General features: G+C 43.0%; 5 protein-coding genes across 5 annotated transcripts; 2 read left to right on the top strand and 3 right to left on the bottom strand.

Annotated features, from left to right (window-relative positions):
• Positions 1-333: 333 nt before the first annotated feature.
• LOC128454586 (procollagen galactosyltransferase 2) lies at positions 334-5,487 on the bottom strand. Its single transcript, XM_053438005.1, has 13 exons — positions 5,415-5,487; positions 4,939-5,089; positions 4,302-4,412; positions 4,063-4,180; positions 3,478-3,612; positions 3,182-3,386; positions 2,824-2,943; positions 2,474-2,547; positions 2,245-2,351; positions 1,303-1,435; positions 1,037-1,164; positions 733-938; positions 334-617 (listed from the first exon to the last, which is right to left on the bottom strand). Exons 1-13 carry the CDS (start codon positions 5,485-5,487, stop codon positions 334-336), a joined length of 1,845 nt encoding a protein of 614 aa, XP_053293980.1.
• A 495-nt stretch (positions 5,488-5,982) lies between these two features.
• Positions 5,983-7,750, top strand: tsen15 (TSEN15 tRNA splicing endonuclease subunit). Its single transcript, XM_053437322.1, has 4 exons — positions 5,983-6,178; positions 6,270-6,351; positions 6,915-7,050; positions 7,133-7,750. The coding sequence occupies exons 1-4, from the start codon at positions 6,119-6,121 to the stop codon at positions 7,302-7,304; spliced, it is 450 nt and encodes a 149-aa protein (XP_053293297.1). The 5' UTR covers positions 5,983-6,118; the 3' UTR covers positions 7,305-7,750.
• A 1,136-nt stretch (positions 7,751-8,886) lies between these two features.
• Positions 8,887-15,416, bottom strand: zgc:55943 (uncharacterized protein LOC406337 homolog). Its single transcript, XM_053437323.1, has 7 exons — positions 15,319-15,416; positions 15,019-15,225; positions 13,850-13,991; positions 12,352-12,431; positions 11,458-11,528; positions 11,268-11,331; positions 8,887-9,865 (listed from the first exon to the last, which is right to left on the bottom strand). The coding sequence occupies exons 3-7, from the start codon at positions 13,938-13,940 to the stop codon at positions 9,827-9,829; spliced, it is 345 nt and encodes a 114-aa protein (XP_053293298.1). The 5' UTR covers positions 13,941-13,991; positions 15,019-15,225; positions 15,319-15,416; the 3' UTR covers positions 8,887-9,826.
• A 41-nt stretch (positions 15,417-15,457) lies between these two features.
• On the top strand, positions 15,458-18,802 carry sec22ba (SEC22 homolog B, vesicle trafficking protein a). The gene is made up of 5 exons (XM_053438678.1): positions 15,458-15,651; positions 16,986-17,095; positions 17,260-17,420; positions 17,509-17,655; positions 18,185-18,802. Exons 1-5 carry the CDS (start codon positions 15,577-15,579, stop codon positions 18,337-18,339), a joined length of 648 nt encoding a protein of 215 aa, XP_053294653.1. The 5' UTR covers positions 15,458-15,576; the 3' UTR covers positions 18,340-18,802.
• imp3 (IMP U3 small nucleolar ribonucleoprotein 3) lies at positions 18,721-21,560 on the bottom strand. Its single transcript, XM_053438679.1, has 7 exons — positions 21,323-21,560; positions 20,678-20,785; positions 20,058-20,132; positions 19,873-19,952; positions 19,646-19,697; positions 19,420-19,492; positions 18,721-19,216 (listed from the first exon to the last, which is right to left on the bottom strand). The coding sequence occupies exons 1-7, from the start codon at positions 21,457-21,459 to the stop codon at positions 19,190-19,192; spliced, it is 552 nt and encodes a 183-aa protein (XP_053294654.1). The 5' UTR covers positions 21,460-21,560; the 3' UTR covers positions 18,721-19,189.
• Positions 21,561-21,747: the final 187 nt, after the last annotated feature.

Genomic DNA, 21,747 nt, shown 5'->3' with positions numbered 1-21,747 from the left:
CTTGGTCTTTACAGCTTGTCTTGGTGAGTATATGGCGACTACCTTGGGCTGAAAAACCCGACTGGTTAGTTTGTAAATATGCACCAATTAAGTCCAATATCACCTGAGATGATCATGACTTCAAGTTGGGTCCTCAGGAAGATACTTGAGCTAAAATGGAAATGTTTAGACCTTAACTATTTATTTTTTTATCGAGTTTTATCAAATGACCCAATTAGGACCAGATGGTAATTTATCTTTAAACAGCCTACTTGCACAGAGAGAGGGGGGGAGGAGCTTGTTGGTGTTGTTCAACTGGCCTGGCTTTGTGCCAGGACATGTGTCAAGTCTCCCTCAGAGTTCATCTCGGTTTCCACTGGCAGCGAGGGGAGGCCCGCCACCACGAGCAGGTTGAGAAGCCACATGTCGAAACCCAGGCCCCTGCGCTTCCGGCTCACGCCTGTGTTTGGCCCCGTCCCTGTCCCAGTCTGTCTCCACTGCCTCGTCGTCCCAGATGGTGGACGTCTCGGTGTCGCTGAGGTAGCCGGGCTCTCCTGTGTAGTGTGTGGGGAAGAGCAAGAGAGGCTCCACGGAAAACGCTCTCAGCTCCCTCCGCTCAAAATGCTGCTTGTACTCATCTCTGAGGAGAGAAGGAAGTGGGCATGTTTGAAAATGAGGCGAGTTTCACTTCAAGAGGCTCTTACTGTCATTCAAAGTTTACATTTGAACGTACAAACAGTACATGAGACTCACTTGGGTGTTTGTCGAACATGATGGGTAGGAACTCATCCACAGGAAGCATTTTGTGCAGAGGCTTGGACTGCAGGAGCTTTTGGGCCCCCTGCAGGGACAGGACGTAACCCAGAGTCCAGTAGGAGTAACCAGGGTGCACGAGGTTACTCACTCCCTCCACCCAGCTCTCTGGCTCCTTCACTTGCAGCCGCTTGCGACCCACATAACTTCAGGAAGACAGGTCACAGGGTGAAGAAAGGTATTCCAAAAGTCCTTATCTGCACCATTATCTGTAATAGTAACGTGTGAATAAGAATTCACTTACATCAGGTCCCAGTCCAGTCCCACTGTCATCACATTTTCCATAATGGCGACCAGCCTGCTTCGAAATCTGGCCTCAAATCTCACATCATCCTCCAGCAGAAGCACACGCTGCAGTTTCTGCTGCACCACCTAGGGGGCGACACATAGCAGCCATCATCATCAACAGCTTATTATGTCCACTCTGCCCTCATTAGTAGCAAACTCCTCGGCATTGTCGGTGAACCGAGCTGCGCTGAGGAGTGTGTCGTGCACGGTGTGTATTATTACCTGCTTCCAGATGTTGTAGTGACTGAGGAAGCAGCCGATCTCTCCTCTGGTCAGCACACGCTCTGAGTACGGGTCTTTGTACCCGGGCAGCATGTCGATGCCCATGGCCTGCAGCTGAGAGGAGTTCAAGGCTCTGTGTGTGGACAACACAAACACATGTCATCAGTTTAAGACAGGGAAAAGATTTTGACCAGTGAAGCCTTGTTTATTTCATGCTAAAGACACATGACACAAAATGTCACTATTAAAGTAACTTGCATCTTTACAAAAAGAAATTATTATTAAATTCTCACATTTAATAATAATTATAATTCAAATTTCTAGAAGTGGTGAGAGAGGCATTCCGATCCTTTCCATTCTGAGTAATTATACTGATAGACCACAGTGTATATTGAATCCGTTACAACAGCCCCTGGATAAAAGTTGGTCAAGGTGGAACATGTATTTTTTACTTTCTATACTGTTGAGAGTTTGTTCATAGAAAAAAAAATCATATTTAGAGTCCTTTTAAAGTGACTAGTAACTCTGACTGTGAATTCAATGCATTGCCGAAAATATTTCCCTGTTGAATGTGAACAGATTCATAAAATACCATTAATAAAAAGTACAAGTTGGAGCTTGCCACCGGTCAATAGTTACCTTGGAGATAAAAAATGTATGTACAATATATAACATGCAGCATTTTGATACACAATTGTTTACATATGCTCCATCAAAACAAGCCAAGATATCGATTACATATTTAAATATGTTACATATACATATAACAGTCTGAGAGATCGTTCTAAGTAGTAGTACAACTTTTATATTTGATACTTTTAAATGACGATACTTTACTCCCTGCGAGTTTTAAATCGAGTATTTCTACGCGGTCTTAACTCTTATCGGTGAATCCCACTTCCACCACACTGTGAACAGAGAGCAGTTACTGTTTGGTCATACTTGCCATCCACGGCCTCTGTCAGTGTGGCATTGATGCCGAGGACGGCCAGAGAACTCAACATCCTGTCCCGTCGGTCCGAGCGACGTTTCAGATTGATCAGAAAGATCTGATGTGGGTGTGGGGGGGGGGGGGTGGGGGGGGGGGGGGGGGGGGGGGGGGGTGAAGAGACCATTCAATTATACAGAAAACAACTATGACACATCCACTCAACGGAAAAAGATTCTGCACCTCATCAAACCCCATCTTTCCTGGTTCTTTAGATGCGGTGTGAACGTACTGGGAAGGCTCCATGGTGAAGTCAACTGGAAAGACACACACAGACCTTTAATCTCACATGATTATCTATTGGTTTCAGGGGGATTTCTCAGGGAGTTTTCTGAGTTCAACACCTAGCTCATGTGAAACTCAATGAAGAGGAGGAGAGATAAATGAGAGGCGGTGGCCTTTAACAGAGGAGTGAGACATGTGTCAAGACTGTGAGAGCGAAAGAGACCAAATATGCTCACACAGACCAGAGAAACGATGAGCAAAGACTGAAGAGGGAGATCCCCCCCAATTCTCAGTTAGAGGGAACGTACTCAGTGCCTCTGTCAGCGTGTGGGTAAAACTCTCCTCTTCCTCCTCCAGGGTCTGATCTTGCGTGAGGGGCTCTGGTAAATATCCATAATGGTCCCTGTTGCACAAGTACATCTGGACGCCTGCGACAGAAACAGACATCATCAGGACTCAGTGTAAAATATCTATCATTTGAAAAGCAGTGGCAGCAGAGGTTGAACTAGGATTTCTACATTGGGGGCCACAAAGAAGCCTCAGTTTACACATATTATATGTCCCTCTACACAAAATGTCATGGAAATTGAGAATATTTTTCAAATATCTGCCAAACATAACCTCCTCACTGGTGGTAATTAAAAAAACATTTGAAAAAGGTCGGACCTGCTTGCTTGGCAGAGAAAGCAAAGGCCATGATGTCGTCTACATGATAGTGGTACTCAGGGTGAGGAGGGTGGAAGGTCAGTGCTCCACTGGCTCTGCGCCTCAAGTCCAGCAGGTAGGTGGAGTGCACCATGGGAACTGCAAAGCAGCCCCGTCTCTCCCACTTACAGATGGGGATGTACTCAGGGGTTCGCCTGTAGTATCCCTGTGTGGGTATTATAAAAAAAAGTCATATTAGAGTTTTGGTCATTGCTTTGAGTGGTGTGGAATCAGCCATGTGTTGTGTGTGTTTGTACCTGAGGAGTCATGCCACACCAGAAGTTGGAGTACAGACTTCTTGATTCCAACATGGGAGCAACAATCGTTCGATTCTCCTCCATCATGTCAGACAGCACGTGGCGGTTTGTCAGCAAGTTGTCACTGTCCACAAACTGAGGGACAAAGACATAACACACTGTAGACGCCTGAAACACCAGACACTGTGACATTGGATCAATTCTCTGAATACGCTAATACATTTTTCTTTAGCTGCTTTCAGACAGGCACTGAACTCCGGATATTTTCCTGAAATTTACCGGAGGGGCTGTCTGGTAGAAAGTGATCAGCTGCTCCGGACATTTTCCAAAACATTTCCTGCCAATCTCCTGGTAAAATGTGTGGTAGAAACAGATGAAGATGTCCACTTGGAAACACCAGATTCGAGAGCTTCCTGCTCAGACATCACCCCTCACCTACTGTTCAGGATATTTCGCTGAGCACGTCAGACTCACACAATCTCCTGCTGTGTTCCTCATATGTGAGAGGCCCAGTCCGGAAAAATGCGCAGACCCAATTTTCTGGACATTTTCTGGAGTTCATGTCTGGGGTCCCTAATGTCTCACCAGTATGTAGTCAGTCCACAGTCGTCTGGCAGTTCCGAGCGCCGCCTGCCTTAGCTTCATCACATGGATGAAGCGAGAGTCGCTCCAGTGCTTTGGACCCTGCTCGTCTGCATAAGAGCTGAGAGGAGAAAGAGAATAATGAAATGAGTCTGTCAGCATGAGGCGATCACAGGAGGTCTGCCTCGCTACCTCTTCATTAGATGGAGGATGATCATTTCTTATTTTCCTTATTGAATCACCTTGGTTGTTCTGCTGGTCTCCAGTCCACTGAGTGGTACATGTGCTGGACTCGTCTGAGCCACTCCTGCAGGATGACTGTGCTGTTGTCCACACTGTGGTCACACGCCGCCCTGACAACACACAGTAACAGCATTACTCTCTTTCCTTCATTATTGCCTTCTTTTTCTCATTTTTTTTCTCATCTTTTTTTTTAACTTTCTTTCATTCCTTTGTTTCTTCTTTCCATCTGCCAGTCTTTCCTACTATCCTTCCTTATTTCTGTCTTTCTTTCTTTCTGTCTGTCTTTTTTAATTTATTTTCTTCCTTCCTTCTTTCCTTCCATCTTTCCATTTTTATTTCTCTCCTTGCATCCTTCTTTCTTTCTTCTCTTCTTTCATTTACCTGTCTTTCCTTCCTTCTTTTCTCCTTTTCCATCTGCCTGTCTTTCATTCCATCCGTCCTTCTTCTTCCTTTCGTCTGCCTGTCTTTCCTTCCATCCCTTCTTCCTTCCTTCTTTCTTTCTTTTTTCTTATATATATCAAATATCAACCATGACATTCACAAAATGCATAAAATCTCTGACAATATCCCTTTTCCTGAAATCCATTCCCCATATTTGAATGAAGTGATAAATTCACTAAATAAAGTTAACAGTACCAGATGGCGATTCGCTCCTTTGGATAGTCCAGTCGGTCGATGCATCCCAGGAAGTGAGGGAGGCTGTGCTGTGTGTTGCGAGCGAGGATGGTGATCAGCACTGTGGGTTTCAGCAGGGACGACTCAGGGAGGTCATCGGCTGGTGTCTCCTCTGTGCCAGTGAGCAGCAAGAGAAGGACAATCAATAATCTGAATCTCACTAATTCAGGAGGCATATTTGCAGCAGGCAGGACACCTTCATGTCCCTGTAGAGTCCGACTGGTGCAACTGAGAGAGGAGAGACTCTCACACACATGGTAAAACACACACACACACACAGTCAAAGAGAGAGAGAGAGAGAGAGCGAGAGAGAGAGAGAGAGATGCCCAGATGATGAGAAACCGTCTACTGTTTGATTTTGTGAATATTTCACATCATGGTTACAGTCTGTGGCTCTCATGGATGAATGGAAAGTGAAGTCCATCGTGTCGACTCACCAATCAGACCTCGAAGTCTGTTTGTTAACGTGATGTTCATATCTTTCGTGACCACAATTTGCACAGTTGTCATGACGATTTCCAATCTACTCGTGGACTTCTTTCCCATGTTGATGTTAACTATGTATACCAAACAGAGATATATACTTGGTGTACCTGATTTTTCTGTTGAAGTGAATTCATAAATAATAGAATATAAGTTTTGACAAGTCTTTGCAACATTTCACATATAATTTGAGCTTGGGAATGTAAAATGAGACAAAGACAAAGAAATATGTTATATACCAAATTTTTACATTGACACACATATATATATATATGTCGTAAATACAGTAAATGAAAGTAACATATGATAAATTAGGTATGAATAAATAAGATAAATAAAGTAAAATAAAGTAAATATAGTCAAATAGGGTAAATTGAAAAATGTGCTAAGTGTATTTAGTATATATAGGCTTTAAATAGTTTATGTATTCGTTTTTTTGGCTTTTTTGTCTGACAGGCTACGCGGAACACAAGAGTAAGGAGGGAAAATTCCACCCGGACGGCTTTCAGTGTAGCACGCCGGTATAACCAGTAAACACAGCACACACATGTCGGTACAGCAGCAGCAGTAGTAGTAGTAGTAGTAGTAGTAGTAGTATTTGTAGTATTAGTTGTGTATACTGTCGGTAAACTAACTCGTAGACTCCTGAGTGGTTCAAATGTCTGAGGCGTCGGACGAAGCTCCTCCTCGTCCGAACTGGATCCTGCAGCATCCAGCGGTGAGTCCAGATGTCAGAGGTTCAGGTCTGTGCTGCGTTCAGGTGCCCTCTGATAAAACCCGCACTTACCAGTGTCTGTCTATGTCCTCAGTATCAGCAGATGAAGGACCTGGAGGTTGAGGACAGCGCTCAGCTGCACGCAGCTTTCCTCGTATACATGGATCTAACGGAGGGTGAGTGTCTGTGTCACTCTGTGTGGTCGCATTGGGTCAGAGCCTGAGGTTTAATTTAACAACCTGCCAATCCTGTTCTTTATTCTATTGATTCATGTATACTGTTGAAGTGAATAAATAAATATAAGAATATAACTTTTACCAGCAAACACTGTTTTAACTTGTAAAACATAATGTTTCTTTTGATTATTTCTACAGAAAATAGCAAACTTAGTAAAATAATCCTATTTATTCCACACAGTGTGTAGTTCATGTGACTGTGTGCACTGTTAACTCTTCCTTTGTTCATTAAAATGACTGAAGACACAAACATGGGGTTCATAATAGAATCTACAACTATGTACAATATTGTCAATGTCACATCCACAGGAGGTAAGGTTTCCTGATGAGGATTAAAAGTGACTTCCTGCATCTTTCAAATAATATAAGGACATAAGAAATAACAAAATAATAACAATATTAGTGAAGCCTAAAGGTTACTGACACTGCAGGACCTTTGCTCAGACTATAGACCACTCTCACACACTCTCTCACTGTCTCACACTCTCTTGTGTTCTCCTCAGTGCGTCGGTGGAAGGACGTGTCTAGCCTCAAGAGTCCTGAGCTGCAGTTGGTGTTGTTAGAAGGGAGAGAGAAGGATGGAGCCCCCATCCAGACCATCCTTCCTCTACCTGTTCACCGATCTCTTTGCCACAGAAGGTGAAAAGACTTTCTTTTTTTTTTACCACCACAGATCCTCTTCCTTCTATGTGCTAACTGTATCCGCCTCTCTGCTGTGCAGCATACGACACGTGCTGGACCGAGGCTTTCCCATGGTGCTGTGTGCGGTGGCATCGGACTCCACCCTAGTCTACCAGAAGATGACCGATGGTTTGGTGACACCCGACCCTCCTGTGGGGCCCTTTCAGGATGCCGGCCGCCGGCAGCACCGGAAGAGGCGGCAGCAGCACTGAGAAGCTGGAGGGAGGAGGTGATGAACTGAAGACAGGACAGAAAGACATTCTCAGTCTGTGTAAGACAGGTGCGACCGGACTCTTCCATGGGACATATGAGGCTACAGCCTGTGATTCTCTGTTGATAAAGCCCTTTTCTCAGACATGTCCTGCAGATGATCTCCAGAAAACTGGGACTTTCTCCACACTTTGCCTTTCACATATGCACAAAACAGCCGGAGGTACTCTGCTCACACGTGTTCACAACAGCAACCAATTCCTCACAGGATTCAGGAGAGGGCAGGAGCAGCAGGCAGGCAGGATGTCGCCTATTCATTCCCCGGTGGAGATCACATGATCGTCTGGGTCTTCTACGTTAATGGCTCCGTTTTTTCACCATGAGTTTTTTATTTGATTTTTGTCTTTTTTATTTTTGTGTCTGTCGTGCATTAGAAGAGTCATCAACCCCCCCCCCCCCCCCCCCCCCCCCATTCCCTCGCAGTGAATCCAGCGGAGTATCTCCCTGATGTGTTCCTCCCACTTGCATTCACACATTCACGTGTCCGGAGGATCTCTGGAGGTCAGGGCATGTCTGAAAGCAGCTTTTGTTGTGTTGTGAACAAACTAAGTTGAATCATTGCTCTATTGATGCAGTTGGTAAAGTGTGTAACCCCTGGTCACATGACCCGAGATCACTCCCAGTTCATCCACTAAATGATTTGGCTGCATTACAACGCAGCCCAACTGTTGATGAACTGAGGCTGATGCACATATTGATATCTGCAAGTTATATCAAATGATAATCAAGAGATGCAGCACATTAAGTAAATAAATCATTTGGATTAGGTTGTTTAGTATTTCTGATCTTAATAACCAGCAGACTTGATTAGTTTGTCCCTAGTTTGCTTGACGATATTTGACTTCCTTTAAAAACCAAAGTTCCCTGTTTTGAGGGGATCATTGTCAGATAGGTAAGGTAAAGGCTATGTAAACATGGAGGGGTTACCCATTCAAAGAGGGTTATGTGTGTGTTTAGTTCCCCACTGTGTGTTTGTTTGTAAGCAAGATAACACAACAATGACCAAATGGATTGCCACACATCTTGGTGAAATGATGCAGTGTGGGTGGTCAGGGACGAACCCATTCAATTTGGTGTGGATCAGATCCAGGAGTTCTTTTTTTTAACCCACTTTCACATTGAGATGAGGGAGTTTCTCAACAATCCAGGGGAATAATTCATGGATCTTAATGAAAAACAATAAGGCACATTCAAATCTATGTGTGTGAAATTTGGTGCAGCTCAATTGGATCTAAGAGACTGTTGTAGAGCGCCATTCTAGTTTTGGAACGACTAAGAGGGAAAGGGATATTTGAGTTTAATTTAAAATCTAAACAAGTGGCAACAAGAGATGTTCAGTCAATTCATATCTTTGTAAGGATTTTTGCTTTTTTGTGTTCTGATTTGACCGACCTTTTGCTGCTTCAGCTTCACAGAATATATTGTTGACAAACCGACTCCCCCTGCAGGTTGTTTGTGTCGGCTGCAGCTCCACTTACACTCCCAGCTCTGTTTATCAGAACAACACAACACCTCAGCTGTGTGGAGAAGTTACTGAAAACGCTTTTAATTTTCTAGAAAAACAAAAGTTCAACACACAAACAGAACAAAAAAAAAGAAACACCGGTGATCAAAACACATGATGAGGCTAATCTGTGATGTCGCAGTGTCCACCGCCCTGCAGGGTTAACATGGAGCAGATACTGAAGCGGGGCTCGTCAGTGACCCCGCCGTGAGAGTGCATGTGTGTGTGTCTCTTTATATTTGAATGGTGCAGCAGTGTCTCGATGAGAGGAAGGACTCGCCTATATGGGACAATTATCACAACACTTCAGCCCTGAGCCTTATTCAACATAAATACTCGTTATACAGAAACAGACAGGGACAGACGAACACACCGCACTGGCCAACAAGCTGTAGAAAAGAGGTACATACTGTGTCTCGGAATGTAAGTTTCCAACCCGTCCACTTTTCAGGAGGACGAAATATTTAAAATAATGCAGACAGAGACATTATTTTCACTTTCACTCAGCGTCCACATCAGCGCTGGTCATTCCCACCGTTGGATTATTAAATAAACAGTCTGTGTGTCTAGTGTCTACATGATATCTCCATGATAGCCGTGTATATTGATCTTTCAAGAGTTTTCCAAAAAGTGGAAAAAATAAGCTTCCTACTCAGGATCCCAACATTTCCTTGGCTTCATCGGGAGAGTAAAGACTTCCCTCCCTCTGCAGACGTGCAAATACTGATCTGTCTTGGACGTTGGGTTTCAGTCTCTCTCAGGGTTAGTCAACAGAGCAGGACGGCAAAAAAGGTGCTTGATTTGAGTCAGTGATCCGTTCTTCTCAGGCGCATACACACAAGGGACAGTGGAGACGGGACAGATTCGCCCTGGACGTGGTGTCACATGGTGGGCTCCATCCCTAACACTGGAAAGACAGTTCCTTTCATTCTGCGGACTGACGGAGGAACGGCCACAGTGCTATGTCATGTCCTCCTCCTCTGAGCAGTAGTCCCGGCCCTGGATACACAGCAGAGAAAAAGTTATTAGAGATGCTCTTGTCTCTTTCTTGATAATGCACTTTATTTACAGAGTGGATAGTTACGCTATAAAGTGCTTAACAACAAGAAGTAAAACTAAAGCTTTCAGGGCAGTTGGCTAAAATGACACAGGGCACATAAAATATAAAGTGGCAAAAAATAACTTCAACAATAATATAATTGATAAAAACAGTATAAATAAAAGGCAAGTGAATCATTCCAGCAGCTTTCAAAAAGAAGCTAGAGAGGTAACGTGTCTGAGTTCAGTTTGATAATTTTAATACATTTGGTTGTATCTGTGTTTTTTTTTATTTATCATTTATAATAGAGTTCAAACTGTAAAATATTAAACCTCAATTACATTTATTTTACACAAGGGTTCGATAACATCTTAAGAATTCTTATTTATATACGCATATCATCCAATACACACTGTAATTTATTTCTCCCTAATAGCTGTATGAACATCAGTCCCCAGTAGTGGGACATAACAAAGTACATTTACTTCATTACAGTGCGCAAGTTGATTTATTTTCAGGTACTTTTCATTGTTAAACCACTTCACATATCTGCAAATATCTACTCCACTATATTTTACAAGCGTTATATGTTCTGACTACATACTTTTACTTAGTTCTTACTTACTTTTAGTAGAAAGGTCAATGTGATGTTTTTACTTTTACTGTGGTATATTTGTGTGTATTTATTTGTACTTATACTTTGTTAGAATGTCGGCCCCAAAAATCTGTCAGGCTTTAGTCATTTCAACATCTATATGAACAAAGCTGGTTAAAACCGTACATAGGGCTTCCATCCTCCTCTCTGTGCTCACATATACATCAGAGCTCTTCTCCCGCTCTAGTCCGAGTCCTGGCTGTTCCACACTTCTTACATGTAAGAGTTATGGACGCTCCTTTTGGGAACCATAAATGCAGCAGATTTATTTTGTTGTAGCCTCTTCCCTGAGCTCTGCAGTGTACTCCTTCGACCTTATGGTTTGGGTTTTGCTGGGATATGCACTGTCGGCTGTGAGATCTATGAGAGTGGCTGTAGCTTTCTGCAGAGTCTCAGGTTGTAAGCTACCTAAACCACTCTTCTCTGTGACCAGATCCTGTCGCAGTGCAGCGCTGGCAGTAGAAAAAAATGTTTTTTGTTTTCAACAACACCACTTTAAACCACCACACTAGCGAAATGCACTGGACGTGACAGATTGAGGCTCTTTTGTGAGATCATTATGTCATCTGTTGTGTCCTCAATTGCTACAGATTTGCTGCAGTGAAAGGATTAACCTCCATTATGTCCTCTAGCAGCGGCCTTCTGCAAAAACACAAAAATCAAACAGTGGCCCTCCAATGACAGATTCTGTCGTTCCCGTCATTCACCTTTTCAATTTTCTCATCCAACATCCTGAAGAACTCCTGCTGACTCTCGGAGGAGTGGAAGCTCCTGCAGGGAAACACGGTGCAGCAGGTTAGAGCCAAACAGACAAACACAATATGTATGTAAATGTATGGTAATAACATTTAAATTGGTCAAACAAAAACAGCTCCTCCATCAGCCGGCGACGCTTACAGTATCTTTTCATTTCCATTCGATCCTGTTTCATCCATTTGTTGGCCTTGACCCAGGAGAGCGCTTTTCTCCTGTGGGACAACACACAAATCCACAACAACACAAACTGTCTTATTGAATTGCATTATACAGCAGAATGGAAAGCAGAATGTTTCTACCATATTACCTAATTACACCTAAATATATTTAAAAGTGCTGAACTTTACAAATGTCGATAGAAACTCCATTGTAGTACAGCATAATTGTGTCTTGTTTTCTTTATATGCAAATGTATGACAATCACTGCTCTACGTTCTAATCCGATTAAGGGGGAATATGAATCATAGACTGTATGTAAAGATGTGAGACTACACTTCCTCCCGATATCAAGAAATTAAGCCAAAATATCCTGGTATGCAAACGCAGCCATGTTGCACATTTGGAGCCGTGGTGGCGAGGTCCCACCAATACACGTGCTCCCCGAATGCGAGGCAGCCTCATGATTTCATCATGATGTTTCACCCTGTTTTAATAGCATCAACCAACTGATATAAACTAAACCTGCAGGAAAAATGAGCACTTGAACAAACTTCAGTGTGATAACTGTCCCATGAACTAACATGGAGAAAGCTGAGTTTACGACCCAGACTGGAGCCATCCACCAGGTGGCGATCTAGACACTTGTGCTTCACTTTTGGGGAGAAGTCATGTCGTCCGTCTTTGTATACAGTCTATGATACGTTTGTCATGACTTAGTTTATTCACAAATGGACTTTTCTATAAACACGAACCTGAAACAGAAGACATCATTCAAGACCATAAATGTCATATTGAAGAGAGAGAAGAGTAGAGAAGAATAGAATAGAACAGGATAGATTATAATAGAGTAGAGTAGAGTAGAATAGAATCACAGACTGTGCTGTCCTGGCCGTCCACCCCTCCCTCATCTCCGCTGATGTACTTGACTTTCTCCACTCCTCTCATCTTGTACTCATCTGTGACAGAATGGGAGACATAGAAGCAGAATGGAGCACGTCCCCTCTTATTAATACGCGACCACAGAGGCGAGCGGCGGGCACGCGGAGGACGACCCACTCGCTGCCGCAATTCTCCGAGTTAACAGTTCTCACAGTTCACTACTTGGCAAAGTGATTATGTGCTCGAATTCTCACGCTCCAGACTAAAGCCCCTCTGAACAATGGCTGGCAAGCGGCGAGCACATGAGCTGTCGGTCTGATCCGTGCCCAGCACCCTCCTCCTTTACCCCCCTTATGACCCTGCTAGAAGTAAACAGTTATTAATGCTAATGTTGGCTATGTAGCGAGAGCAAAAACGTGCATACAGCACCTTTAATAAAGCTGTAATAAGGGGTCAACCTGACCCAGAGAACTGGACAATGAAGCAAGTTATTCCAGTGCTTGTTTAATACTGCTGTGCTCTTAATAATGTTATAAAAAATAAAAAAAAGATTGCATTAAGACTTCTTCATTCACAGCTTCTGAAAATATATGGTTTTTAGATTTCTAGAGAGCTTGGAATTTTGTTTCTCTTTTTTGCTTTTAGCACAGTACACCTGCTCACAAGAGATAGTGAGATAGATGTTTATTTTACTTTATGTTTTAGTATTTGTTTATAATACATTCATGCACACAAACTACCAAGAGCCGAAGTGAATTATCCCCAAGGCGTGGGCAATAACACAATTAGAGTAATTACTGCAGTATAATTTTCTTCCATAGAAATATAACAAAAGGGTAATACATATTTATGACATACTTTGATATTGTGAAAGCGCTGTGAGGAGGAATAACACATCATTGTCCATAAAGAAGGGTTTAAAAACACACCCTTCACTAACTCTTTAAACTAACAAAAAATATATCGTTACATTTATCATGGTTATATCAGAATCAACTCGCCAAGCCCTATAATGCAATAATCCATAAAAAAATTAAGCAGCAACCATTTAAGTAACATTTCAGGGATAAAATGATTAACATTTAGCCTTATGAAGAATTGTTGTTTTTCTCTCTTTTAATAAAAAATGGAACAGCTCTGGGGTTTAGACTCTTGAAAGGCTCGTGGGAAATTTGTGATGGAAATTAGAAATATGACCAAACAATTACTCATTTAATTAAGAAAACGCTCCTCATACTGACGGCTGCCTCTTATTGAGGTCTAACGGTTTGAGAGCACTCATTAAGAAGTCCATCACTATCTGACAACATCAGCTTAACATCAGCACTTGTGACGCACCAAAATTCTTAATTAATAAAACTAAACAGCAGATTTATCTTTATATATCTTTATCTTATCAATGTGACCTTATTTATAGGAGTCCATGTTTTGCAGACGGTTATAAATGTCCATGTCAGCAGTGTTGGACGACGATGCGCCCTGTTGACCCACTGACCTGAGAGGAGGTCTCCATTGCTGTAGGCTTTATTCTGGCTCTCCTCCCCGTTGGGCACGGCTGACACCTGCTTGGCTGAGGTGCAGCCCATCTCCTCCTCTTCAGCGGCTCTCCTCCTCAGCCCTGAGCATCACAGGCACACCTGGGGACAGGTGAGGGACCAGATGTACGGTTAGATCCAGGACTTCACCAAAGTTATTCTGAACCCACTCCCCACAGATATCAGACAGGCCTACTGACGGGTGGTCTCTGGGGAAATCATGTGAGGAGCGTCTGTGGAGAGAGCATGGCCCCTGTGATCACTACAGGAGGACGAGCCTCTCGCATGTAGAGGAGGTGAACCAGTCGAAGGGAGAGATCCCCTGGACTGCGGCATGCGAAGCACTAATTTTCATAATCAATTAGTCATGAGTTGCCCCACCCTGGCATTAAAACGCGCGGGCATCTCCGTCGATCCCTGGAAAGACAATAAAATAGACGGTGTAGCCGGGCCGTGAGTCACGCATGCACCGGCCGGTCTGAACGTGCGCACGGCGGTGCCAGCTGCACCGCAACAATAAGGCCTTTCAACGCGCTGCCGGGCTGCGGAGCCAGGGCTGGTTTTAATTCACCAGTGAATGAGAAGGTTTCACTGGGAACTAAACTGCTCCCATCTCCACCGGCGTATGACCCACATGGATCACGTTACAGCGCACGTACGTGATGTGATTGCAGACGTGAGTGTGCTGCATGTGCACATGCGGAGGGATCGATCCCCACATGGTGTGGTTGATCACTGGCGCACAGCTGAGTCCAGCTGCAGAGTCATCTGCTGCTCACACATCCCTCCGCTCCCCACCGTCCTCACCTCGTACGTGCGCATTCACATCAAGATGCAAAGCTGCAGCTGCATCATAAATAATAACAATAAGCATGAGAAAGAAGAGGACCGCGTCACTTGAAAGCTGCAAAACATCAACTATCTTCTGTGCTGGTAGCAGGGCAGTGAGAGGATAACAGCGACGCAGCTTCATACACAAACAATAACAAAAGATGCGATAAGAGAGCAGCCATTCCTCCGCCGGGAGCAAACATAAGGGGACAGATTAACGCTCAGACACAACCAGTCACATAAACAAACAATAGAGCCGGGAAATAAATCAAACGCAACAACAAATCCTGCAATTTACCTTTTGGGTTGGTCCATATTTGAGATCTCCTTCCTGTGGCTAGACTTCAGGGAGGTTTCAGTCCAGGTGGAGGAGGCGCTCAGCCCGCAGCTGCAGCCGCAGAGGAGCCGCAGTCAGTCCGTCTGCCAGCTGTCTGCTCCGGCTCTCACTGCTGGAGCTCATGGCCTCTTCACTGTCCTGCCACCGCCGCCAAACTGCGCCCGCCGCCTGCAAAACACACACAACTCTGACATCTGCTCACCACTAACTCAACAGTTTGTGTTTTCCTCGCTGTTATGCGAAAGGCACGAAATACTCTACATTCTTCTCTGGGGGGTTTGAGAGACAGATCCTTCCTCTTCATGCGACGGGGAAAATTTTACTGCGATGTGCGGTTTTTCCCCCCATCAGTTTCCCCCCGGACCCAGTTGGGCGACGCACCGCGCACTTCCGTCCAGCTCATTTCTTCCTGCTCGTCACAGTTGACAGTTAAAAAACACAGGGGGAAAAGTTGTTGAAGTTCACTTGACTCGGACATTAAGCCACAGGTGACGCCGCCGATCGCTGACCTGCGTCGGTATGATTGTACTCACGATCATCGCTCGGGTGTCGGACGGACTCCCGCTGTCTGCGTCCGTGCAGGAGGATGAACAGGTATGAATGAGAGCTAGCTTCCCCTCATAGCCACTGTCTCTGTGCAGAGCCCCGTTCACTAACACTGAGGCGGCTAGCTCATCCCCACAGGGTGAAGTAGACCTGCTCAAAATCAAGCTGATCAACTGCTTCAGATCAGTGGAGTTGCATTGACAAGTTCGGCGTTTGTATAATTAAAGTGGGTCTAATAAAACTGCAAGGTATATACTTGTCGGTTTACTAGAACGTAGGGTAGTATTTGCTCTGTCCATCTCTATGTGTACACCTACGAGTTGTGGGTATACGATTTAAGTTTTAACTTAAATCTATAAAACAGTTTTTTATTGTACAGTTGCTGCAAATTTGATCTGTTATAAAATGTTTAAGATTGATGGAGAGAGTTAAGACTCAATCATTTGACATTTGTTTGTGTGCCCGGATGGGAGTGGGTGGAGGGAGTATTGTTTTTATTGTTCTTAGTTTTTTATTGATTTCTTTTATTCTGTCAAGCACTTTGTGTTTAAATAGTCCTAAACAAACTCCAATGGCACTCATTAAAGAAGATCCCCCCGCCCCCCAAGGCCCAATAGTCCACTTATGAAACCGTATTTAAATTCACTAGATCTGCACTATTATGTGGATCTGCACCAAATTGCACAATCTCATAAATATCATCCCCCTAAACAAAAAACATTATGATAAATTAGATGGGATGAGGAATCAATGAATATGTTGAAAAATGCCCGATCTCGCAACGTTAAAGAGAGTGGAAGAAAAAATCCCGGATCTGCACCAAAATTGAATTGACACTCTCTTGGGTCTTGCACCACACCTCTGCAAGATTTCATGAACATTGGGTGCATGGTTTTTGTGTAATCCTGATAACTATGTAACAAACAAACACATCAGGCGGACACACAACCTCCTGGGAGGTACACAAGTCCTCAATTCATTATTTATCAAGTGGTAAATGGAATATATTTACATTGCACCTTTCCAGTCTTTGCTTCCATTCAAAGGGCCTTATAGTAAAGGTCATATTCACCTATTCACACACACATTCAAACTGCACTTCTACACACCTTTTTTTAATCTATTACGCCATCTATTACACAACATTCATACATGCAGAATAGAGGAGCCGGGGGTTGAACCACCGGCCCTCTCGGTTATTGGACGACCCTCTCTACCTCCCGAGCCGCTCTGTGTGCTTTTATAAGTATGAGTCGTGAAATTATCTTCCACAACTGAAGGTCCTGCATGTCAGTGTCAGTTCTGAGTCTAACTAAGTCCTGTGTTTGTCGTGTTTGTTTTTTGTTGTTTGCTTGTGTTTGTTGTATTTGTTTGTGTGTCAGTCCGGTAGAGACCTGCAGCATTACCAGGGCCAGGCCAAGCAGCTGTGCCGTAGACTGAATGCCCAGAGTCCCGACCGCTGTACCCTGGAGGCCGGAGATATGAACTTCCAGTAAGAAAATACAAGTCATCTTGTATTCATCAACCTTGAAACAGAAGCCATGTACTCCTGCTGTGATATATTGTGTTATTTGTTTCGGTGTGGTTTAGTTTAATGCACTTAATTCCTTATAGATAACGACTAACTGAACAAAATTTGTTGTTTCTTGTTCTCAGCTACGTAATAGCACAGGGAGTGTGCTTCCTGACCCTTTGTGAGGCTTCATTCCCCAAAAAGATCGCCTTCGCCTACCTCGAAGACCTCCACAACGAGTTCCATGACCAGTATGGGAGAAAAGTAGCCAAAGTAACAAGGCCATACTCTTTCATCGAGTTTGGTAAGGTGGTTTTGTGATCTTGTTGTAATGCGTTGTCTCTGTGGGGAGAACATAAACCTTGACTCTGCCCATACATGCTCTGTTCCAGACACATACATCCAGAAAGCAAAGAAGATGTACGCTGACAGCAGAGCCAGGAGGAACCTGGGCAGCATCAACACAGAGCTGCAGGATGTGCAGAGAATCATGGTGGCCAATATTGAGGAGGTTCTGCAAAGAGGAGAAGCTCTGTCTGGTGAGTACATAAATAATGTTACGATGTTATACTATACTATAAATTACAGAATTTTCGGACTTAAGTTGATATCATTCCAACCATATATTCATAAAGATAGTTTCTATATAAGCTTTAACTGGTGTCTTAAGTCCTGTAGGATGCAGAGATACCTGGAAAAATGTATTATTGAAGTATACATTAGGTTTTTTTCTGATTTCATTCTTCATGACGTCACTTGAAGCATCATTCGATTGAGAATACTGCTCTGATAAAGATAAGCGTCTTATGAGCTCTTGGTTATTTGCAGAGAAATCTTTGGACATTTTAGCTTAAATTTTTCGAAATTACTTTTTGTTTACCCCGCTGTGACAACTTTTACTTTTATGAAAATTGCTATTTAACATGTTAAAATGTGCTACAAGTGTCAAGAAGGCTGTGATTCTGCTTTACAGTAAATATATGTCAGTGTTTTGGATTTTATTGTATTGTTGATTGTACATTTATTGATAAACAACTGTCTCATTCATCTGTTTGTATTTTACCTCAGCCCTGGACACAAAAGCCAGCAATCTTACCACCCTGTCGAAGAAGTACCGCAGCGATGCCAAATACCTCAACACCCGCTCCGCGTATGCCAAGGTGGCTGCTGTGACAGTGTTCTTCTTCACGCTCATCATCTACGTGCGTTTCTGGTGGCTCTGATGGACCCGGACAAGGACTCTGATGTTAGAAAGGAGGTGTCTCTCTGAGAAAACTTAGCATTTTAACAGATCCTGTTACATTCTATAAATAGCAGGTGCCTTAAAGGTCGGTTAATGTTGAGGGTTAATGTTCTTTGCTTTATTCAGCTCTGAGTTGAATGATGTCAGATATAGTGTAAACTGAGCCATTGGTCTGTGATGGGACTTTTTTGTCTGTGTGTGTGTGTGTGTAAGCAAATGCTTCATGGGGAGTTCATGCAACTGTTGACTGGAATATTAAGAGAGGGTGATGACAAATAGATTTTTTACACTTTGGTGTAGGATTCAAAATTAAAGAAAAACCATAAACATGATTCTGCAGAGGTTTCATGAAAAGTCTTAATATTTTGATAAGATAGTTTATTGTTCATAAAGTTTACATTGTATCAAAGTCTTGTTGAAAAGATTAAATATTTATCAAGGAACCAGTTTCTACTCTACATCTGTATGTATGACCCAGGTTGTTAACATGATGGCCGGGGACGGTCCTCATAACCTCAGGCAGGTCCTGTTCACACATTGTACAAAGCAAACAACATGGAGTTCCGGGAGAGGGAACAACCCGGATACACACCTCTACAAGCTGCCCTGTATAAACATAGATCATATCAGGAAAAATGCTCAGTGAAAAACATTGGAGTCCGCAATTCAGTCTTTGTTCAAATAAGTCAGGACTCCTGAGGACACACAAGAACTTGTTTTATCTCCATAATCCCAGCTGATAGGAAATTCATACTCCGTTGGGGATGTGTTCATGTCACAGAGTTTTGGTCCCGGTCTTCTCCTCCAGAGCAACAAATTGGCAAACTGACTTATGCCACCAGGTCAAAGTCATCTCTCTGCAAAAGAAACACAAAGGTCCGATCATTTTATAATTATTCTTAGGCCACATAAAATCTCTCACCAATATGTATGAGTGTGTTTGGACACGTAGATTAAATACTATGTATGTTGCTTCAAAACATACAACTGCAGATTTTTTTCCTTCAGCAACGGAAAAGATCATATTTGTTCACAAGTAAATTCTGAAGACAGAACTCACCTCATCGTTATAGTTCATGACGTGCTGCTTGATCTTGGACGAGTCGACCCAAGTGACGAAATCTTCCATATTTCTGAAAAATTAATGTTTCAAGAACTGGTGACTTGAGATAGAAACATTCTGATTGTAATTTTTTCTCTGGTGACAGAATATACAGTTGTTTTAAAAAAGTCATTAGCTACATCAAATCTAAAGAAATGTAGTTAACAAAAATGTGGACACCAACCTTGTGACCAGAAATGCAGGGTCTGTGACGATGTCTGGGCCAACACGCACATCTGAGACTGTGTCAAGGCACACTACTGCAAAAACTAATCCTTCCCTTGAACATAGACAAATGCAATTTCTTTCTAAGAAGAAAGCTTAACATAAAAACAATAAAGCTAAAGCAACCTAAGAAAGAGAGTGCTTGACAATATAATAGACATAAGCAGCTGCAGCAAAGAAGGATACGTCCTTGTTCGATGAAGGTGATGGCGTTCTTCAGATTCTGAGCCATGCGAAGGTTCAACATGATGCTGGGCAGCCTCCTCCTGCAGGGGGCGCACAGGTGATTGGAATGATAAGGAAACAGAGACAGATGGCGAAGTGTTGTGGACTGAATGCGAGTAACATTGGGACAGTACAGGACTATTTACCTGCAGAATGAGGAAGCGGTAACCTTCTCTGTGAGGGAGAGGTTCTGTTTGGTGGGGATGAGGCCGATACTGTAACTAGTGGGAATAAACATTAATCTGTGTCAAAACCTTGTGATTTTATACAGAAACAGCAGAGTGTACCTGAGGATAACAATGGCAATTATACAGCAGTAATACGTGTAACAGAGTCCAATGCACATTTGCAAAATGTTATGTTATAAGTAGACAAAATCTGTGGAAATGGTTATTAACCAACATGTACAAAACTACATGGTAAACATGTGGAACGTTTGAGATGTTTCTGTACCCTTTGAGGACCCCTCTTTATAACAAGGTGTCTCCCACATCACTCTGATGTTGTACTTCATAGAAGAGGGGATCAAATTATGTACACAACTGAGCAGAGGGTTTTGTTATTTGGCTCTTTCTGTCACAATGAACAGAGATAGCCAACCAAAGATATTCAAGGTCGGGCCGTCTCCACAACGCACACAACATAAACCTCCAAACGATGGGAAGGCTGGCGTGGAGGAGGAAGACAGGCAGCACAATCCAATGAATATGTGATGGATTATTAGAATGAACTGTTAAGAGTCTGTCAATTTGTCGAAGAGGCTCACATTTTCTCCAGCAGTCGATGAGTGCTCTGAGCCCTGAAGCCGTCCTTCTCGTCCAGGTCTCGGATCTTCTGCGCCAGATCCCTTATGTTACGACTCAGCTTGTTGTACCTTAGACAACGGAGAGAGGGGGGAAAATAGAGTCAGCCCAGTATCCAACTTCCTCTGTCTAGATTCTGAGTATATTCTATCTTTATAACTTTTACCCCACATACTATTCCTTTTGTAACCTATGTGTGTAAGAAAATATTTTGGCATTCAAATAGTATTGTATACTATACCTGCCTATATCTTTATATCAGTCTATATAAATATCGGTTCAATTTGTGCATAACAGTACTTAACATGCAATCCTCCTGCACCACTACACTTTGCTCTAGTTCTACTCTACCCATGATATTCCGAATTTCCACATATTTTCTTCCTCATCATTCTTCATTTTGGCTGTGGAATAACCAATAACCCATCCTCTGCAGGTAGATTTAATTCAAAATTTAAATCCACACCTATATGTTACTCAGTTACTTTCTCTTGTATCAAAGACAAAATCTCTTCATCTATAAACAAAGAATTGTTCAATTTCCTCTGGTCACTCTCACACACGCAGAGAGACGGAGTGTTGTCTCTCTTTCGCACACACACACTCACTTGGTATAGTCCTCCCTCTTCTCGATGTGGTACTTCCGCAGCACTTTGACCTCGTGCAGGTTGTTGTCCACCTCCCAGTTGATGAAGTCAACTTTCTTCAGCAGTTTCTGTTCATGATACTTTAACTTACGAACCATTTTCGCTTCCTCTGCGGGATAAACAGGATTTATTTACAGGACTGACTTCTTCTGCTGTTCACTGGAGGATCACCGGAAACACGTGTGCTTCTTCTTCGGCTAGAAATGAGGAACGAACGTCAAGTCAAAGCGGGCCACAGCGCCATCTAGCGCTCTTCAACGTTAAACATCTCCTGTCACACAAACCAAACATCCAATACTCCTCAGCTTTATATCAACAAAATATGAGAACATTATAAAGTATATTAACATAAATCAGTATAAGGAGAAGTAGGGGATATATTTTTA

This window comes from Pleuronectes platessa, chromosome 13 (assembly GCF_947347685.1).
Source record: "Pleuronectes platessa chromosome 13, fPlePla1.1, whole genome shotgun sequence".
Taxonomy (NCBI): Eukaryota; Metazoa; Chordata; class Actinopteri; order Pleuronectiformes; family Pleuronectidae; genus Pleuronectes; species Pleuronectes platessa.
Note: the sequence above shows the minus strand (reverse complement) of the source record. Positions and strands in the feature narration are given on the sequence as shown.

What these genes read in the sequence shown, in the direction of transcription:
- sec22ba (XM_053438678.1), top strand. Translation starts at nt 15,577, where the DNA reads ATGATTGTACTCACGATCATCGCTCGGGTGTCGGACGGACTCCCGCTG. An exon ending in ATACTCTTTCATCGAGTTTG is followed by an intron (nt 17,421 to 17,508) that starts GTAAGGTGGTTT and finishes GCTCTGTTCCAG; the next exon opens with ACACATACATCCAGAAAGCA. An exon ending in AAGAGGAGAAGCTCTGTCTG is followed by an intron (nt 17,656 to 18,184) that starts GTGAGTACATAA and finishes ATTTTACCTCAG; the next exon opens with CCCTGGACACAAAAGCCAGC.
- LOC128454586 (XM_053438005.1), bottom strand. Translation starts at nt 5,487, where the DNA reads ATGACAACTGTGCAAATTGTGGTCACGAAAGATATGAACATCACGTTA. An exon ending in CACGCTGACAGAGGCACTGA is followed by an intron (nt 2,548 to 2,823) that starts GTACGTTCCCTC and finishes GTGTCTTTCCAG; the next exon opens with TTGACTTCACCATGGAGCCT. An exon ending in ACAGAGGCCGTGGATGGCAA is followed by an intron (nt 1,436 to 2,244) that starts GTATGACCAAAC and finishes GTCCACACACAG; the next exon opens with AGCCTTGAACTCCTCTCAGC.
- tsen15 (XM_053437322.1), top strand. Translation starts at nt 6,119, where the DNA reads ATGTCTGAGGCGTCGGACGAAGCTCCTCCTCGTCCGAACTGGATCCTG. An exon ending in GGATCCTGCAGCATCCAGCG is followed by an intron (nt 6,179 to 6,269) that starts GTGAGTCCAGAT and finishes CTATGTCCTCAG; the next exon opens with TATCAGCAGATGAAGGACCT. An exon ending in ATACATGGATCTAACGGAGG is followed by an intron (nt 6,352 to 6,914) that starts GTGAGTGTCTGT and finishes TGTTCTCCTCAG; the next exon opens with TGCGTCGGTGGAAGGACGTG.
- imp3 (XM_053438679.1), bottom strand. Translation starts at nt 21,459, where the DNA reads ATGGTTCGTAAGTTAAAGTATCATGAACAGAAACTGCTGAAGAAAGTT. An exon ending in AAGAGGGAGGACTATACCAA is followed by an intron (nt 20,786 to 21,322) that starts GTGAGTGTGTGT and finishes CCGTTGTCTAAG; the next exon opens with GTACAACAAGCTGAGTCGTA. An exon ending in TCATGAACTATAACGATGAG is followed by an intron (nt 19,217 to 19,419) that starts GTGAGTTCTGTC and finishes TTTCTTTTGCAG; the next exon opens with AGAGATGACTTTGACCTGGT.
- zgc:55943 (XM_053437323.1), bottom strand. Translation starts at nt 13,940, where the DNA reads ATGGGCTGCACCTCAGCCAAGCAGGTGTCAGCCGTGCCCAACGGGGAG. An exon ending in CAATGGAGACCTCCTCTCAG is followed by an intron (nt 12,432 to 13,849) that starts GTCAGTGGGTCA and finishes ATTCTGTCACAG; the next exon opens with ATGAGTACAAGATGAGAGGA. An exon ending in AATGGAAATGAAAAGATACT is followed by an intron (nt 11,332 to 11,457) that starts GTAAGCGTCGCC and finishes GTTTCCCTGCAG; the next exon opens with GAGCTTCCACTCCTCCGAGA.